The sequence below is a fragment of the Ictidomys tridecemlineatus genome, chromosome 1 (assembly GCF_052094955.1).
Source record: "Ictidomys tridecemlineatus isolate mIctTri1 chromosome 1, mIctTri1.hap1, whole genome shotgun sequence".
In the NCBI taxonomy this organism is placed as follows: Eukaryota; Metazoa; Chordata; class Mammalia; order Rodentia; family Sciuridae; genus Ictidomys; species Ictidomys tridecemlineatus.
Window position 1 is genome coordinate 146,658,888 of NC_135477.1, and position 21,181 is coordinate 146,680,068.

Here is a 21,181-nt window from a genome sequence, read left to right on the forward strand (position 1 = left end):
CTACAGAAATTCAAGATAAAAGAAAAACTTCTGAAAGAAAACTGGAAAAAAAATACTTTGCCTACAAAGAGGCGAAAATAAGAATTACATCTGACTTCTCAATAGACACCATGCAAGCAAGGAAAGAGCAGACTAAAATTAAATGTTGAGAGAAAACAGTCAATCAACCTAGAATTCTATGTTACAAAATTTCCTTCAAAAGAAGTAATAATGAGTTTGTTAGGTGAACAAAAATTGAGAGAATTTGTGGCCAGTAAACATGCCTTGAAAGAAATGTATTTTTTTAAGTCTTTAAAGATATAGAAAATAATATAGGGCAGACACTCAGATCTTCATAAAGGAAGGAAGAACAGCAAAGAATGAAAAGTGAAGGTAAAATAATTATAATTTTCCCTCATAATTACTATAATTTTTCATTATTGACCTAATGGAAAATAATAGCAACAAAAATGTATTTGATTATGTATGTTTATATATATATATGTATATATATATACATTTGTTTAATCTTGTGTTTATATGTATATATGTGTATGCTTATATATAAGTGAAATGAGTGACAGTGACAATACAATTGACAGTACAAAGGAATTAAAACTAATTTGCTATTTAAGTCATTCACACTGTGAAGTGGTATTATTTGAAACTGAACTTGGATTAGTTATAAATGTATATTGCAAATTCTATAGAAACCACTCAAAAAAGTAGAAGATAATGAAGAGAAGTGTTTTGCTATATACTGTAAACTACAAAAAATAAAAAAGCAGACTCTTGGTGCAGGAATAGATAATGAAATTAGAGATATATAACAAAAATTCCAGAAATAGACCCAAGTACACAGAAACTTAATATTTGATCAAAAACTACATTTTATAGGGGAAGAGAATAGGTTATTATATTAGACAAAGGTTATATTTGAACATCTAGACATTGACAAAAAAATTTCTACCTGATATGATACAATAAATTCCTGATGAATTTGTCAGATGACAATGAGCATAAAATATTTATAGGAAGTGTTTTTTAATTTGATGGTAAGAAAATTCCTCTTTTAGCATGGTTCAAAGTCTTAAAGATTGAGAGATTTTATTAAATAAAAATTTTAGATTGCCAATATGATAAACATTGATTTTTATTTCTTCAACTATAAGTGAAATATAATATCTTTTCATACATATTGTATAACATAAGCAAAGATACCGTAAGTAAAACTAAAATCAAATTAAAAATTCTGAGAAATTAACATGTTTAACAGACAACAGGCATATATCCTTAATATATAAAGTGTTCTAAAAATAAATTCAAAACTTTCAATACTGTCAATACTGTTTTAATATGCTAATTCTTTTCAGAGTTATTACATAATAACTAGTTAATCTAACTATTACAACTTTTAATACAGTATTCTTAATGTGGTATTTGCAATTCTAGGAATTTATCTCATTGAAACTTCCACAAATAAGCAAAGAAACATTAGGATACAACATAAGAAAGTAAATACAACACATAATACCAAAATTCCTTCTCTATTTCCTAGTTATATTAACCTTGGCAGCTTAATATCCATAAATTCTAGCTTTTATTCCTTATCTCTAAAAAGATAATTAAATAAATCTACATACTTTGAAGTTACTGAAAGGCTGAATTAAGACAGCTCTTGTAAAAACTCAGCACACCATAAACATTTTTTCAATCATTTTTTTATCATTATAAAAATATTCAAGAATACTATATGTAGGTGTTTTTAAAATGAAGTATATCTCCAGATAGTAACATGGAAAACCTCCAGTTTATGAGATGAAAAAAGTAACATGCCATTATCCCATGTCTGTTTTTAAAAAACATCATCACATATCAATGCTTATAAAGAGACCTCTGGGGTTTTTTAAATATAAAATAAATCAGTGCTAAGAGAGATCAAAAACAAAACATACATTATCCCCCACTTCCTTCCCCAAAGAAAAACTAAAACATATCCAAAGTTTCTCACAACAGGTAGAGAGCATGACAGGAAAATTATAATTCTATTTTTCACTTTCTCTGTAATATTTTCCATAATGTTTGAGTTTTGTAAAACAAATATGAATAAGGGGAATTACAAATCAATAAGACATTCAAAGAGATTCTTCAAAGTGACTCTATGAAATTTCACTAAGTCATACAAGGACTTATGCTGAAGAAAAAACATATTTTGTCTTCAGACAAAAATGAATTAGTTAGCTCATTTTAAGGTTCAAATGACTAAGTCCTACAAATAAATAACTGAAAAAGTTTTTAGATATAGTCAACCTCTCTGTTATGGTTTGGATGTGTCTCCCAAAAGTTTGTGAGTTCAAAACTTAATATCCAAATTCTTATATTAATGGTGTTCAGAGGTGAGGTCTTTCTGATGAGGATCAGATAAGGTAAAGCAGGTAGGGCTGCCATGATAGCATTACCAACTTTATAAGAACAGAAATCCAAGTTAGCATATATGTTTTGTCTAGCCAAGGGATGCCCTCTACCACGTTATGATTCTGAAAACCATCACCAGTGACCAGTGCCATGTTCTTGGACTTCTCAGGTTCCATTAACTAAATAAACCTTTATTCCTTACAAACTGACTACTTATTAAGCCAACCAATATAACTATAAGAAATGTTGGGCTGGGGTTATAGCTCAGTGGTAGAGTGCTTGCCTAGCACGTGTGAGGGAATGGGTTTGATCCTCAGCATATATAAATAAATAAAGGTACCACGTCCATCTACAACTAAAAATATTTTTTTAAAATCTTAATTGTCGAAACTAAATTTTGTCTATAAAAGAAATGTTACTTTTATATGAAAGTTTTTATCGTGAATGGAACTTCATAGCAAAGATATGCTTTGATTCTAAACATCCAAGTCAAACATATTCCTATTAATTCTATTCCTCAAACTATATTAATTTTTATTGCTTTTACTTTGGCTGCTATGTACAAAACGCCATGCATGCCAAGTGCTTTATAGAGATAGCCTCTCTAAATCTTACCCTTAAAAAAGTAGTAGTCTCATTTTATAAGTGAAGACTCTACCTCACAGATTATAAAACTAGCCTAAAACTTCACATCAAATAAGTGAGGAACTGAAATTTGAACTCCAGATCTGAGCCCATGTTTCTTCCATAATACCAATCTGCATTTTCACCTCTATTTTAGATTTAAGATAAACTACTCTAGTTATAAAATAAATAATTTATAACATTTCCTTTCTACAAATTCTCAAAATGTACTCCCAGTAATATTTCTGAAATAACCACTAGTATAATAACCATAATTCTATTTTTCTGTTTATAAACACAAATAGGATAAACTTGATATAAAACTACAACATGGGATAGAGAAACAAACCTGTGTGGTCTTTCCAGACCCAGTTTCTCCTACAATCAAAACTACTTTATTTTCCTTAATTATTTTTACAATTTCTTCTTGTTTCTCAAACACTGGCAAAGACTGCCTGAATGAGTCAAATTCAGATTCTCCTCTTTTCACTGGAACTTGAGGTATGCCATTGTTGAGTCGCCCACTTGTTTTACTCATTTCCCGGTTTTCTTTGAAAATGAATGGAAGAACAAAAAAATTATAATCAACATTGAAAAAGAAGTGTTCAATGCTTCATGTTTTTCTCCTATACTTACTATAGAATATACTACAAATTTCAGTACCCATATAGATGAATAAAAATTGATTCTTTAATAATCATTAAAAACACAATTTTGATAACCTAAATTATTTTCAGGTTTACCATAAGTTTCCATCAGTAGTATCACAGAAAATTAAAATTTTATAGTAGGAAAGAATGTGCATTATATTTATAAGAATTGTGACATACAATATGAAAACATATTACAGAAAAAGAAAATAACCTATATATTCTAAATTTACACATGTATGATTAAGTGAGAAACAGGATTACATGTGTAAATACAAGGTTGGAAAGCTTCACAAATTTCCTAGTTGAGCCTTTTAGCAATATCCACATTTAACATAAGAAGGAATAAAAAAGATATGTTTTATATTCTCCATATAGCTTCAAATAAGTTTTGTCTAACTATATTTAAAACAAGTTATTTAATATTGAAGACCATATATTTGCTGCAGACCTGCTCCAAAAGACAGCAATAATTATGCAAATCTGTCACTATAGGTAATAAAATAAATGTCTCACTTTGGAAGTTATTTTTCCAAATAGTAAAATTACAACTTCATTTTCTAACCAAAATAATAATTTTTCTACACTGGAGCAACTTAATGAACTAAAGAGTCTACCAACCCATTAACAGATACTAAAGCCCCAATTCAAAATTTTATTCATTAATGCATCAAGGTAGTATATATAACCCTGTTTAGTTTGCTGGCTGGTTGAATGACTTTAAACAAATCATTTAACTCTTCATAGGACAAAGGTTGCCATGAGGCCTTTTATAATGGGTTAGTATACTGCCTAGCACACAATATGTGCTCAGTAAATGTTAGCTATTACTATAATGCTTAAAAAAAAAAAAAAAAAAAAAAAACTTGGTTCAACTCCATGACAAGCCTTAAAACTGCATTTTGTTCCCAAATTTTCACAACTCTTAATCATTTCTAACAAACTATTCAAACTGAAAAAACTTATTTTATGTAAGTTTTTAAAAATAAATCTAAATGAAAAAAGAATAGTCATCAAATAACAGGGTAAACAAGGAAGCTCACCAGAAAATACATACCAGCTTCAACTGCAAACACATTTCCTCTTTCCGTTTTAGGCAGAAGTTCAGTTCGCTCTTTATTGGTGACAGGAAATCTCTGAATTAGGCTCCTAATAGCATGCTTTGTATTATGAGTCAAATTACAGGTCATCATTGCATGAGCTGTTTCTGATCCATCTTTCTTCTTCACAGTTAGGTATCTATTTGCTCCCTTTCTGAATATTAATAAAAATCATTTGTTTACTACATACAGTCAACTAGTTCACATATCATATATGCCTACATTTCTCAAGCAAAACATTTTTTAAAAAATCAAAACACTTTTGGAATAAAATGCTAAACATCCTCCCAAAATGCAATAAAGGGAAATTTAGGGCTAAAATGGCCACAAGACTATTTTCAATTAAAATTTCAAAATGTGGCAAATTTAATTTGAAATCAGCAAAAAAAAAATGGGGGGGTGGGGAGGCTTACTTATCCAGAAGTGTTGAAAATTTGTCTTTGGCAGACTTTATGGTAGACAAAACATCACCAGTTAATAAATGCTGTGAAGCATATAGAGCGGGGTGGGGTTGGGGTGGGGTTCTAAACAAAAGAACCTAAAAGTGACAATGAAGCAGCTATGGCTGACTATTCAGATTAATGTGTCCCACTGAATGCTTCCACAGTATGTTGGTAATGTCACATTCCCATGAAAACCTGTTAAAAGAGCCAGTTTTAGTGGCTGAACCAAAAATTCATAAAACAGCATTTCTGGTAACTATTTCACATACATTTTTTCTTAATCGAAGAAATTTTTCAAAGCTTCAGGCTCTTTAATTAAAAGGTAATGATGATCTATAACTATTCAAGTTATTTCCTGGAAATTCATTTGTTTCTTTATCTAGTACAGAACTGACCATGTCTTTTATACTTCTGTAGCTCCAAAAACACTAGGTTAAATGCTATACACACAGGAAATACTCAAGTGTTTTGAATGATTTAATAACACAAGGATATTATCTGGCACTAATTGTACTGAGAGCTCAGGCCCTGAAGGCTCACAAGACATGGGTTTGAATCCTAGTTCTATCACTTACTGGCTGTGTCGCCATAAGAAAATTATTTAATGGCTCAAGTCTAAGATTATAATATTTATTTCAAAGGAATATTATATGATTAAAATGATATACTGTCAAGTACATTTCACTAAAAGTAAACATAATAGTTACACATAAAAATATCTGTAATTTCCATAGTGTAAAAGTAATCATGTCAGGAGGTTTTACTATGTTCCACCTTCAGCATGGGCTCTAACATAAATGAAACTTATTATATAATTATCAGAGAAAAATTTTATTTCCTTTTTTTTTTTTTTTTGGTAACGGGGATTGAACCCAGGGGCGTTTTACCATTGAGCTACATCCCAAGTCCCTTTTTTTTTTTTTTTTCACTAAATTGCTGAGGTTGGCCTTGAACTTCCCATTCTTCTACCTCAATCTCCCAAGTTGCTGAGATTACAGGTGGATGTGCCACCACATCTGGCTGATTTCCTAAATTTAAAAAAAAAGTTACCCAAAATATTTTACAAAATGCTTTACCATTTATTAACATCACCAGCATATTATAAAAAAAGCAACAGAGTCATAAATACAACAACTATTACTTACTTTGATAATTTTTATGATTCTAATTAGATTTTAAATTTTGTAATCAATTATCTTCATTATAAAAACGATATTAAACTGGAAACTGACCTATACAGTTTTACCTATATAAGGCTTCTAAATGAGGCTTTTAATTTACAACAATTTTAAATTTCTGGCGATTCCTTACTAAATACTAAATATATGGTTTCTATCATCATACATTAATTGAGCACCTACTTTAGGCCAGGCACTGTGGTAGAAACTAGAATTACAATGTTGAGTAAAATATACTCTCCTTCTTCAACAATCCTACAATCAAATTAATAGTCAAAATGAAACCTTCCTAATACAGGTTGCCTAACAGCTTTTATTTATAAAAACAATTCACATTAAGCAGGTTCAATGACATAGCCATTACCATTTAAAATGTATTGAATTCAAGTTTAGCACAGATGGTAGGGCAGAAACAGCATAAAGTTGACAGTTTCTATGTTTAATAAGAGTCCACCTGTGGCTATTAGTGTTTGTTCCTACCACATTCAGCATCACAGTGACAGTATCACAAAAGGATCAATGAGATTTTTGGTAAAATATTCACCTCATCATTGAATGAAATATTCAATATAGTAGAGATTACATACTGCTACATTATCTGAAACACTAAAATTTTATCAGGTATTCATTCCAAGACTATTGATACTATGTTTTGATGAAAAACATAAAAATCCCCTTTCTAAAGAAAAATTAACTAGAAACTAGCCACAGAAAATAATGCTACATAAATAATTTCCCAAGAATTCTGGGTTTTTTGTGCCAGGGATTGAGCCCAAGGGCACTTAACTACTGAGCCACATCCCCTAGCCCTTTATTTATTTATTTATTTTTAATTTTGAGAAAGGATTTCACTAAGTTGCTGAGGCTGGCTTTGAACTTACGATCCTCCTGCCTCAGCCTTCCAAGCCTCTGGGATTACGGAAGTACACCACCATGCCCAGCTAGAATTTTTTAAATAACAAAATGCAAACCTCACATGCAGTTTTTAAGCATAAAAGCAAATGCTCAATGGGGATGGCAAAAGGGGAGACTTTGGTCAACAGGTCCAAAGTTATAGTTAAATAAGTTCTGGTGTTCTACTTCACAGTATGGTGACTATAGTTAACAATAAGGCACATTTCAAAATAGCTATGAGAGAATTTTTTAAAGTTCTCATACACACACACGCACACACAAAAAAAATTCTCACCACCAAGAAATGATAAATATTTAAGGTGATATATATGCTAAATTACCCTGATTTCTACAATGTATACATGTATCAAAACATCACAATGTATTCTATAAATATATAAAATTATTAGTCAATTAAAAATAAAAATTAACTAAAACTAATGTAATAATATTATAGATAAGAATTTCTTATCTGTAATTTCAAAGTGTAAAAATAACCAATGCATGCTATAGTGAAGTTGTGGCATTTCAATGGCTTCTTCCTTTGGAAGAAAAATGATGGGAGTTGAGAACTTAGCTCAGTGGTAGAGCACAAACAGCATATACAAGGCCCTAGGTTCAATCCCTACCACCAAAAAAAGAAAAATTATGCTATAACCAATCAAATTTGATACAATTTTTTTATTAATCCATTTATCAGTTTACTAAACATGGTATTAAGCATTTAACAGAAACAGCCATATGCCTTAATATTCTCCACTTTCCAAATCTGAAAACAATTTAAAAGATCATCTAAAAGAGGCTGGGGGTATAGCTCAGTGGTAGATTATTTCACATATACTACCCTGGGTTTGATGCCCAGCACCAAAAAAAAAAAAGAAAAAGAAAGGAAGGAAGGAAGGAAGGAAGGAAGGAAGGAAGGAGGGAGGGAGGGAGGGAGGGAGGGAGGGAGGGAAGGAGGGAGGGAGGGAGGGAGGGAGGGAGGGAGGAAGAAAGAAAGAAAAATATCTAACAAGCCAAAGAAATGACTACTTAAAAAGCTGACAGCCAGGCCTGGGATTGTGGCTCAGTGATAGAGTGCTTGCTTAGCATGTGTGAGGCACTGGGTTCAATTCTCAGCACTGTATATAAATAAATGAATAAGTGTCCATCAACATCTAAAAAAAAAAAAAAGGTTAAAAAAAGCTGACAGCCATCAAGGAGTTAATGCCTCTAAAAAAACCAAGACATTCATTAGATGCCTACTAAATAAATACTTAATTTCTTATACCCTATATTTATACTTCCCTTAAGCAGGGAGATAAAAGATCTAAATCATTTTCACCCCAATACTGTATGTAATACAGAATTACAAATTTATTGAAGTTTAATATATTAAACTTTAATATATTAATATGGACTTTTTTATGACTAGTTAGAAACTTAATAGTTTAATAACCAACCAAATAACTTTGCCACTAAAATGAATACAGCTGCTTTTACGCTATATCCACAGTTTGTAGTAAATTTGTTCTTTGTATGGACTTAATGGACTATAAGTACCTGGAAAATGAGACCTCCCATACATTATTTTTGACCTAACTTCTTGTAGCACCCAGAACATTGCTATAAACTCACAATGAAAATCAAAATGAATTAACTAAGCAGGGCATACACCTGTAATCCAGCTACTCAGAAGGCTGAGGCAGGTAGATCACAACTTCAAGGCAATCTGGGCAAACTCAGCAACAACCTACCTCAAAACAAAATTTAAAAAGGGGTGGTGATAGAGATTAGAGATAGGACCCTGTGTATTCTAGGCAAGTGCTCTGAGTTCAACTCCCAGTACCCTCCCCCACAAAAAAATAATTATTTTAGTTACACATTAACTGTTCAAATTCTGGCTCTGCCACTTATTAGCTACGTGATTTTAAGAAAATTACTTATCACCTCTAAGCTTTCAGTGGCCTCACCTGTTATATAGTTACCAGATGTTAATAAAAGAACCTATCTTATTAAACTATTGAGAGAATTAAGTGATAATCCATTTAAAGCATCTAGCACAGTGACTGATGCATAAGAGCACTTCAGTGTTAGCTGCTGTTATTATCACTGAATATAGCAGGGTTTCTTTTTAATGGTGTCAAAAAATTCCTCAAGAGACATTACTACTTTGAACCCTTATAAGATGAAAGGGTAAACCTGAAAAGGAGTATACCCTTCTGGTCAAGGTGAGTAAATTATTTCAGTACCTATTAAGTAGTGACTGTAACAGTCATGGGATAAGAACCACATATGTGGAAAATCTAGTTTCACATACTTTGTATTTTTTCATTCCACAAGTTTTTAACCATTAATTTTGTAAACTTCATTTTGTCTAACTTGCATTAAAAGAGGAAAAGATTTTGTTTTGGTTATAAACAAGTCACAGACTCAGAAAAGTATTCTCTTAGGACCAAAACACAATGATTTCAGTTGAGGAAAAAAATTAAACAAAAGATGAAATGGAATTTTTTTAAAATACTTTTTTTAGTTGTCAATGGACTTTATTGTGTTTATTTATATGTGATGCTGAGAACTGAACCCAGTGCCTCACACATGCTAGGCAAGCGTTCTACCACTGAGTCACAACCCCAGCCCAAAAAAGTATTCTCTCAGGACCAAACCACAATGATTTCAGTTGAGGAAAAAAATTAAACAAAGACAAGATGGAATTTTTGGCATGTGAAACCTGACTTTCAAAGAAAACTTTAGTAGAAGATATACTAAATATCACAAAATGGGGGTATTACTACAAAAAGACTATCTTCACTAAAAGATGAGCAACTATTAAAACTAAAACCAAAGTACATTCAACTTGTTAAGAAGAGATGGAAAACAAAATCCATCATATGTCTTCATTTTGAAAGAAAGGCTACCAGACGAGCACAGTGGCACAGGTTTGTAATCTCAGAGACTCCAGAGGCTGAAGCAGGAGGATCACGGGCTCAAGACCAGCCTTGGCAATTAGTGAGACCCTATGCAACTTGGGGTGGGGTTGTACCTCAGTGGCATAGCACGCGTGGGGCACTAGGTTCAATCCTCAGCACCACATAAAAATAAATAAATAAAATAAAGGTACTGTGTCTACCTACAATTAAAAAAATTATTTTAAATTTTTTAAAAATTAAAACAATAAAATAAAAGGGGTGGGATGTGGTTCAGTGGTTAAGTACTATGACATATTTATCCCTTTTTTTGATAAATAATCTGTTTTAAAATAAGAAAAACTATCAGCTTACCCTTTACTTTTAGAAACTAAACCAAGAGATTGACTCAATCGATGAATAAAGGCTCTTTCAGTACTGGTCAGTGAAGAAGGAAATTCCATTTCTACATAAAAAATAAAAAGTAGTACCATTTGTGGATGGACAATTTTCTTTCAAGTAATATATAAAAATGCAAATTACAAAAAACACATAAGCATATAGTCAAATTATATTTTGTGAAAAGTAAGTATTAATTCAATAACCACTGAATGCTTACCAGAATTCTGATATTAATTTTCTGAACCATGTAATGAACCTAAATATGATAAAGGACTCTGATGCTTACCAAAGACTGCTGGAATCTTGAGCTGATATAATGACTGATGAACATAATTTAGTATTTTTACTTAGTCCTTACTTGCTTCTTGTAGCACCCAGAACATTGCTATAAACTCACAATGAACATCAAAATGAATTAACTAAGCAGGACATACATCTGTAATCCAGGTGTATGCTTAATTAACAAAATGTTTATTTCCTTAACTAACAAAATGTTTATTTCCTTCAACAAGGAGAATATGCAAGCATTAGTTCTCAACATGAAACTCCACTGTCTTTGCTTTCAAAACTATACCGAATTTATGTTCCATTATTTTGGATGAGATTTATTGTTACATAGTGCTGATACTTTACGTCTGTTTTAATAGAAGTCCAAAATTACTCTTCCAGGTCACCCAGTTTGGACTGAAACTAAAAAGTCTTCCATTTAAGTCAGCAATACGGAGGGAGCATTCAATGATGCTGTACAGATACCACAGGTGAGCTGCTGGTCCTGAATTATAGGACCCAAGACAGAGTCTTCCAAGGTGTGGAATAGCTTTGTAGGCCAAGATAAGTTTAATTTGTCTAAGTGTTTAGCATGATGTTACTAAGATTTTGCAAGTGCATTTACTTATCTGACTTCCTTCTACTTTTGTAGCTTAAATGTTAACTAGTTAAGGCTAAGCTGCTTTTAAATAACGTAAGTGTGGAGGCTTACCAATACCCAAAAAACGCTGCCCTAGCTGCCCAAGGCTGCTCAAAGTCCTGGAAAAAGAAAAACTTCCCGCTTGGGAGCAACTTGACCTTCCCGCCTTCTGATGCCAGGCAAGTGCTGGTCGGTAACCCAGCGGACCTGCACGGCAGCTTGCGGTTCTTCACTTCCCACCGTAGGGGCACCACCGCGCTCCAACCCGGGCTGAGCCTCGGAGGGCTGCCAGGTGGGCGGCCCCGGTCTCCCCTCCTTTTCTGGGGCAGCCCCATCACTCAGGGGATCCAGTTGCGGGCCTGGGGCGAAGGGCCGTCGGCCCGCGAGGTCCCTGTCTGGAACCGCACCTCTCTGGTCCCCGTATCGGAAGCGCTCCAGAGCGATATTGACCGCGATCTTCACCTCCTCGTCGATACGAATGTCCTTCAGACCCTTGGCCCGGCCGCCGCCCCCAGGGCCACACGGAGCAGGGCCTCCCCCTCCGCCTCCAGTCCCACCGCCGCCGCCGCCACCGCCTGGAGCCGGCGGCCGCGGGGAGACGCTGCTCGGCCTGGACATGGCCCTGAGGAGATGTTCTCCCCGCGCGGGAGCGGCCAGGCCTGCTGCTGACAGCCAACGACAGGGAATGTGGGCCTCAGGCGCAACTGCGGGAGCCCGACGTCTCAGCCGGCAGCCGCTCTTGGGTCAGAGTCGCCGGAAAGCTAGCATTCACCACAACAAGCCAAAAAGCGCCGGCGCCACTAAAGCCCCGGAGCGGCCGAGTGCGCGAGCGTGATGACGTCACCAGGCCCGCCGCAGCCCGTGACCTCAGCACGTCAGCGGCCCCGCTAGGCGGCAGCTGTGCAGACCGAAAGTCCCACCCAGGTGATGGTGAGGTTTCCTCTCGCCGCCCGCGGAGGTGTTCTCCTTCATCCTTTTACTCAATTACTTATTAGTTGGCTTAATTCTTCGCTCCTTCCTTCAGAACAGCTTCCTACTGCCCAGCAGTATGCTGCACTCTCGATGTGCATTAGGAAATAGACAAAAGTTCCCGCCCTCATGGGGTTTATATTCTAGGGGGAGTAGGCTGCCAGATGAAGCAAATAAAAATACAGACAATAGAGTGATTTGAATTTCACATGAACAACGAATAATGTTTTAATATCCATCTTTCCTATGCAATATTTGGAAACTCATAGTGGAAAAAAATTATCCGTTACCCGAAATTCGTATTTAACTGAGAGTCTATATTTTATTTCACAACCTTAAATGGGGTGACAGACAAAAAACAAGTTAATGATTAAGTCATAGTTATAAATATTATAACTATTTATTGATTTCATATTTTGGGTATGATGGAATATGGAGGTAGGGCCCTTTAGTCTGGGGTAGTGAGGGAAGGTTATGAGAATTTACATTGATTTGCAATCCCACTAACATAAATTTAATCCCTGCCACTCTGATCTTCCTCTGAGTATCCTCTAGACAGCAACCAGAGTAATCTTTTTTAAAATATAAGGCAAATAGCATCACACCCCAATATAAAGACTTTGAATTATTCTGCACTACAATTAGAACAAACCTTAAATTTGTACCATGACCTCAAGACACTTTGCGGCTGCCCTCACCATCATGATAGTGTATCCTGTTCAGATGCACTTCTCTCTCTCTCTCTCTCTCTCTCTCTCTCTCTCTCTCTCTCTCTCTCTCTCTCTCTCTCTCTCCCCCCCCCCCTTTCTCACACAAAGCTCCTTCCCATCTGGGGAACTTTGCACTTGGATAATTTTCTCCTGCATAAGGCTATCTTCCTTTGAAAACTTATCATCATCTAAAGCAGAATTCCATCCCTTGCCTAGGCACGCTCTCTCACATCAATCTGTTTTCATTTGCCACTTTTTTGAAAATATTTTATTTGCTCTTCTCACTAGGATATAAACTTCTTATAATCAGAAACCTTGTTTATAATGTTTGTCCCTGTTTTGTCAGCACACAATAGGTGTTTTAGAATCTAGAATTAAGACTGGTTATCTCTGCCCTCAGAATACATTCCTCATAATCCTTAAACTCCAAATATCTTTTATTGACTCCTAGAAAGAGTTCTGGACAAGGAAAGATAGGTCTTATATTCTGCCCCTTGCTAAAAACAAGTGACTAGCTTTGAGAGTGGACTATCCTAATATCCAGAGATGTATTACAGACTTTATAAGAGAGCAAGCCATAGATAGATAACAATAAAGAGAGCAAGTCATAGATAGATAACAATCATCTCACTGCAGCAAAATGTCTATATAATAATCCCTACATAGCTATAAACTAGCAACTCATCCTGAAAGAGTTTATTATAATGTCCACTATGTTAATCACAGTCAACTGTGTTGCAATGCTTAACAGGATGTCATATCTACAAATAATGATAATTTGGGAACTTAAATATACACACAAAAAACCCCAAGAAATATATGTACATTAAAACACTCATATATTTACTTGACTTAGAGATCAAAAATTATGTTCTAAATTGAAAGTTTTAGAGCTACTTACTACAGTTCCATTTTGGTATTTTTCCATTGACTTATTACTTGCATATCAAAATATTTCCAAATAGTAATAATAAAGTGGTGTTTAATCCTAGAAAATATAATTTAACTGGAAGAAATCTATCTGCTTCTTGATTTGAGCAAATCATTTAATCTTTCCAGATTAGTGCTTCCCAAGCTTTTCATCTCATGGTACACATAGAAAGTGATATTTGCATGACAGACTGGGTATGACAAAGAATACTAATGCTTATAAATTTTCATGTTTCTCTTCTTTCAGAGATCAACATTACACCACATTCCTCCCATGTTTCCCCACATTTTACTCCTATTGTAAAACTATGTGGCTGAGTTCTTCAATAGAATGTAGATACAAGTGATGTATTGTATGATTCTTTATCTTTTCTGGTCTGCAGCTAGATGTTGAAGAAGGAATTAGTTGAAAATGAGCTCTGCAATGTTGGAGTTGAATCAGTGGTATCAGTATCAACTCTTGGAAATATGTATATATATGAATGAAAGAGAAAGAACGAGAGAATTAAAAATAGGGCTAGGAATGTAGGTCAATGTTAGAACACTTGCCTGGCATCTGTGAGGCCCTGGGTTCAAGCCCCAATACTAAAAAAATATAACTAAAAATAGATGTGTAAGTATGTATTTGTGAGTATAAATACAGAGTGAGCCTAAAAGCAATTACAAGGTATCAGTGAGTACACCTAGTACCCAAATCTTAGTTTGTGTTATTTCCCATAAAGAGAACCAAGGCCCTCTAGAAAAAAAAGGTTGAATCCAGGGCTGGAATAGGACAAAGATAACATGAACCTGAAACATCTTCAGATGTCAAAAAAAGGAAATTGTGTAAAAGAGCATATAGACTTGTCAAAAGAACACGGGTTCTACTAAGTATCAAAGTTGGCATAATTTAAGTAATGCATGAGTAATTATAGTGTTGGTTTACAACCCGTAGAATAAAATAAACATCCATGAGTCCATTATGATATTAATAAATAATATTAGTTATTATTATATAATATACAACATAATATTATTATATTATTAATATATTAATAAGAATTATTATTATTATATTCATTCTTCTGAATGAATGAATAATTAAATAGGAGAAAGGAAAGCTCTTCCTTAGAGAAATATTCTATTTAATAAATATAGAAAGGATGATAAAAACAGAATATCACCATAGGAAACAACACATTCATAATTATGTTAGGAAAGAATCATTTATAGATGTTAAATAAAAATAGTGAGCAAAGGTATGATAGGAAATAGAATATTTGCATATTCTGTGAATATTTCTCTATAATTCATTGATTATGAAGGGAACATAGTAACTTAACAATGAAGAAACTTATGTCACTTTAGCCAATTGATCAAGTTAACATCACCAATAATACAGTTTATCAACAACATTACCTACACATATATTGCATAACATCATTTCTGTAGTATTCTCACCACAAATACAAAATATCAATCTGATCATGAAGAAAATTAGAAAAATTCAAAGTGAGAAACATTCCACAAAATAGCCAATAATGTTCATAATCGTCAAGATTATGAAAACATGTACTTTTCAGAGAATTGGAGGAGATTAAGAAAACATGAAAACCAAATACAACAAGAATTTCTGGAATGGAACATGGGCCAGAATAAAGACATTAGTGGGAAAACTGGCAAAACTTAAATACTTGTACTAGCTTTCTGAACTCAGTAATTGAGAGTTAGGTAAGAGGTTTGTGTTGTTTGAATCTGGAATGTTCCCCAAAGCTCATGTGTTGGAAACTTGGTCTCTAAAACAACTAGGTACAGAGCTTTTAGGAAATGATTAGGGCTCCAGCGTCATCAGTGGATGAACCTTTTATTGCAGTAATCCATTGACCACAGTAGCCAGAGGGACTACTGGGTGGTGTCCGTTGGCAGGTGGGATGTGGCAGTAGGAGGCAGATCACTGAGGTTGTGGCCTTGGACTATCTGTCCCTGGTCCCTTCTCTATTTTCTGGCTGTCATTAGCTTAGTGGCTTTCCTCTGCTGAGTCCTTCCACCATGATGTTCTGTCTCACCTCAGGCCCAGAGCAATCGAGTTGACTTACCATGGACTGAACCTCTGAAAGAGTGAACTCTAATAAAAATTTACCTCCTGGAAATTGTTCTTGTCATGTATTTTGGTCACAGTAGTGACACAGTTTGTATTAGCGAAAACTGAAACAAGGGTATAGAAAAACTCCCTATACTGTTTTTGTAATTCTCCTACAAGTCTAAAATTATTTCAAAATAAAAAGTGTGTGTTGGTCGTTATTGTCTGTATCTGGTAAATAATTACATGAGAGAGATGAGTTCAGAAAAGAATTTGCAGAAATAAAAAGGATTAGAGAGTCTAGAAATACAGATCCTTGCAAGTTTGAAAACTAACTGCTACTAAATTTTAAACAGTAGAACAAATGAGATTTTAAAAGACTCAAGGAGCAAACACAGTAAAACTTCTCAATAAGCAAATGACCCAATTCTATTGAAAAGATTGGATGAAAGCTCCGGTCTTCTCACTTGTTGTTTCAGATAGCCAAAAGGTAGCTGACTTTAAATAGAGGAAAAGAGGCACAGAGTGAGGAACAAAGAAACAAATCAAGCTAGAGAATTATATTTAGGAATGAACATCAAGTGTAGTGTTGGTGTATGAAACTGATTGGAAATAAATGTCAGAAGCCTGTAAATATGTTGAGGAACTTGTATTTATTTACAAAGAATCATGAAGTCAAACAAACAAAGCTTTTGATGGACTGTTTAAATAGTAAAGCCACCTTTGCTATTGCCTTTCAGTGCTTGCTTCATCAAGAGGCAGACCTTAAAAGTTGTACAACCATAAATAGGATATTCTTCCCCATTCCCACTCTTTATGTGGTTAAGGAGGACCATGGACAAGTAAGAACCTGCAGAGAGTGAGGCCAGGGAACATAAAGAAAAATATACAAGGATTTCCCACCTGGAGAACAGAATTAGGAATTAAAAATGAAACAACTTCTCCCGTCTTCCTAGAAGGTGGCCTTCTCAATGTATGCCCAGGGGTACGTCATGTCAGGATCACTAGAGACCAGTGAGTAAGTGTTGTGTGTCTTGCAGTTGTCCTTTATCTAAATGGAAAATTTTATGGCAAGTATACAGGTACTGCTCCAACACTTTACATTGGGTGGTGGAAGGGTAGGGAAAGAAACATAGAACATATTTACAAAGTATATAGGTTATCTGATCTTCGGTACCACATACAACCCTGATAAAGAGAACTGTGTGTCAACAACAAATGCTAACTTTGGGCATGTCAGGGAGATTATATGTATATTCTATGTGGTTAGAAGAGAACAAAATATTTGACATTTGGTGGTCAGGGTATTGTCAAAAGACAACATTATGACAATTTTGTTTAAAGATTTTAATTGTGGGTCTGGAGATGTAGGTCAGGGGTAGAGCACTCGTCTACTGTGTATGAGGCTGCAGATTTGATTCCCAGCACCCAAAAACAACAAAAAGATCTTAATTGACTTTATGATTCTAGAATTGTCAACACTTCTTTTCATAAAATAGAATGGGTTCCAATGAGCTAGGCAGAGGAGGTCTATTTTATACAGGTAAGGGCTAAAGAAAGCTAAAACACAGAACAAATGTGGGTAGGTTATTAGCATCATTAACTGTGTCAAAGATATTTATGTTTTCCAGTAAGTAAGTTTCTTCTCTTCTTCGTGGGCATTATAATATTTCCTAATTCTTTTGCATTTACTATTGGTCATTGGAATGTGGCTGAAACTGACATACCACTTCCAGGGTTGGTCTCTTAAACCTTCCTTCAATCCTTCATTGTCTTCCTCTCTGGTCTGCTATAAGTTCTAGAGAATGGTAGAGCAGTTAGATAAAAGGGTTGTGGTTTCTTCAATGGTGGTAGTAGAAATCCCCTCACCAACCTGCTTTGAATTGTGACATGGGTAAGAAACAATCCACGATTGTGGTAAACCACTGAAATGTTTGAACGTGTTTTTTATAACAATATGGTAGATGGTCACTTTAATGGCTCTGATGAATTGCATTTCCCTGTATTCATATCCTTGTATACTTTTCCTCCTACCCCAATCTGTCCTTTGGTTCTGCACCTTGCTTTGGCCACTGGGAAATAAGCAAAAATTACTTAAGACTGTATCTGTGCATTACAGTGTACCCTCTCTTGCTGGTGAGAATTCTTCTTCCATCAAGTAAAGAAGTTTCACTACAGAAGACATACAGTCCAGCCTTTGGTACCAATGGCTAGACATGTAAAAGAAGCTAGATCAGTGAAAGAGGCCGTACTGGAGAGTCAAGCCTCAAACAAGCTGCCACATCACTATAGATACATAAGTGACCTGAACAATCTTAGGAAAAGAACCTCCTAGCCAAACATAGCCCAGCTTTTTTCCCCACAGAATACACAAGCAAATAAAGTGCTACCCTTTGAGTAATAAGGTGTAGATTCAGTTTGTCATAGAACAACAGATAGCTAATACAAAGTTATCTTCTGCTGACTAATATATTGGGATAGAGTTAAGACTTATCTTAGCCAGAAGTGACTGGGCCAAGAGAACTAACTTCAACTCTTTTGGTTCCTACTCAACTGCCCAAGGACTGGGGACATGGACGATTATATGCTTGTAAACAATGTGCATGACACAGCACAGTGCTCTGGAATCTACTCCAGGTGGCTCTCACCTATAAAATTGGCACAGTAGAGTGATATACTATTAAAATAAGATCAATATGCTTTTATTACTGCTATTACAGATAGTTATTTCCACCCTTTGCCCCCTAACCACACCCACTCGCCATCTCTCCACCCTTTCTCTCTTGTTCAAGTAGTTCACTTAGAATCTATTATTTCTAGGAAGGAATATTGTCTTGGCTTGCTTTCAGCTTCCTAGAACTTGGAGGAGGAAAAAGTCACTTTTTTTTTTCAGTATTGGGGATTGAACCCAGGGCCACATGCACACTAGGCAGGCACTCTACCACTGAGCTATATCCCCAGCCTAGAAGTCACATACTAATACGTCAGTGACTCACTAAAAAGAATCCTGATCCCTGTTTTCATTATAGAGAACAAAATTTAAATCCTGGATGATTTGGGAAACCCTATGAGAATGTGCGTCTACTATAATTTGAACACGGTTTGTTCCCACCAAAACACATATTGAAGTTTAATCTTGATTGTAAGGTATTAAGAGGATGGAAACTTAATCCAAATAGGGTGTTTAGAGGCAGGGCCTTTGGGAGATGATTTGGATTAAATAAAAATCATCAGGGTGGTACCTCTGTGATTAAAATGCTAGTGGCTTTATAAGAAGAGAGAAAAAGAAAATATATGTGCCCTCATTCCCTGCCTCTTATAATGCTCTACACTGCCTAAGGACTCTGCCTGCAAGAAAGCTATAACCAGATGCCACCCCTTGACTTTAGACCAGAATCATGAACAACAACAACAAAAAAAAAAACCTCTTTTATTTATAACTTATCCAATACCAGCTTGTGGTATTGCATTATTATCAACAAAAAACAAAGACAGCTGCTTTCCCAAGTGGAGCCAAGAGAGACAGCACAGGGAAGATTAATGGTATGATATGTCTAGCCAGGTGGGGCTTAATGTAGTGTAAGGCAACAGAGAATTCTAGGAGCCCAAGAGGAGTCCAGAGACATACACCAGACTTGAAGAAGTCCTGTAGCTGGATATAAGCAACAAATAATTTAGCAGTGCCCCATGTTGTATAAAAACCAAGAATCAGGAACTACTTCTCACACTTCCTGATGCCTTGACACCTTGTAACTCTTCTAGAACAACTCATAGGCAAAGCTACTAGGGGGCTCCTGAATTATATGAGATTAAGTTAATTACAGACACATTAAGTCCTTCCCTCTTTGAATCTATGGAATAAAATCAGTCCCCCTACTCAAGGTTTAAGTGATTGACAAATTAATTCCAGCTGTATCATTTGATACATATATAATGATATACATATCAAAATGGATATTCCGCTATACTCTGCATGTTTATCTACTTATCTGTATATCTATCTCCATAGCAGTCAACTTAAAAATATATATTAACAAGTTAGCCACAAGGTGGTACTAGAAAGCTATCTTTTGCTTGCAATCCTAGATCTTAAACATCGTTGATGTTTTAACATATAACTTCTGTGAATTGTTGTAATAACAACAATACTTATAGTAAAAATTGACATGGAAGAATTTGGATTTATGTGAGGCAATGCTTGTTTTTAAAAAATAGAATTTCTCTATGGAAGGTGCTATCAGCTATTTTGTATTCTCTTTTTTTCTTATTTATTATCATGTCATGGAATTTCCCAATCATTGTGCAAAACAGCTAGCCCTAATAATACATTCTGATCCATCAATAAATTTAAATAGATATGGTCTCTTTTAGGTCTTAGACTTTAAAAATTCAGTGGATATTTTTATAGTATGTGCCTCAAAAACATTTGGAATACCATTAATCTATCTCCCAAACTTTTTCTAAAAGCTCAGTCTCAAAATGTGGGCACAATAGGTCCAGCAAATAAATCCTATAACTTACTGAGCACTTTCTATCTCATGCTGGGGATGGCTGAGGAAAAGGAAAATTGTCACTTCCTCCTTGCAGTCATTCTAGCTTTCCCCTTTGTTTTTATTTTTAAGAAGATATAATTTTAAAGATATGCACAGTAAAAGTGGAAGAAGAGAAGCTCACAGGAAGAACTTTGTAATAAAAAGGGGTGGTACAATAGCTAAGCTCTGAAACCAACCTAGGTGCCCTTACAGATGAATGGATAAAGAAAATGTAGTACATACACACAATAGAATAGTATTCAGCCATAAGAAGAATGAAATTTGGACTGGGGATGTGGCTCAAGCGGTAGCTCGCTCGCCTGGCATGCATGCGGCCTGGGTTCGATCCTCAGCACCACATACAAAGATGTTGTGTCCACCAAAAACTAAAAAAGATAAATAAATATTTAAAAAATTATCTCACTCTCTCTTTAAAAAAAAGAAAAGAAAGAAATTATGGCATTTGCCTGTAAATGGATGGAACTGGAGAACATGCTAAGTGAA

At 34.9% G+C, this 21,181-nt stretch overlaps 1 protein-coding gene across 4 annotated transcripts in view; it reads right to left on the bottom strand.

The window, feature by feature from the left end:
- Positions 1–12,326, bottom strand: part of Ythdc2 (YTH N6-methyladenosine RNA binding protein C2) — a 77,620-nt gene extending 65,294 nt beyond the window's left edge. Inside the window, exons 1-4 of one of the 4 annotated variants that reach the window (XM_078048872.1) lie at positions 11,885–12,325; positions 10,544–10,634; positions 4,726–4,922; positions 3,368–3,567 (exon numbers count right to left, since the gene is read on the bottom strand). In XM_078048872.1, coding sequence (XP_077904998.1) covers positions 3,368–3,567; positions 4,726–4,922; positions 10,544–10,634; positions 11,885–12,095 — 699 coding nt within the window. In that variant the 5' untranslated portion in view covers positions 12,096–12,325. The other 3 variants (XM_078048871.1, XM_078048873.1, XM_078048874.1) reach the window with 3 other exon arrangements.
- Positions 12,327–21,181: the final 8,855 nt, after the last annotated feature.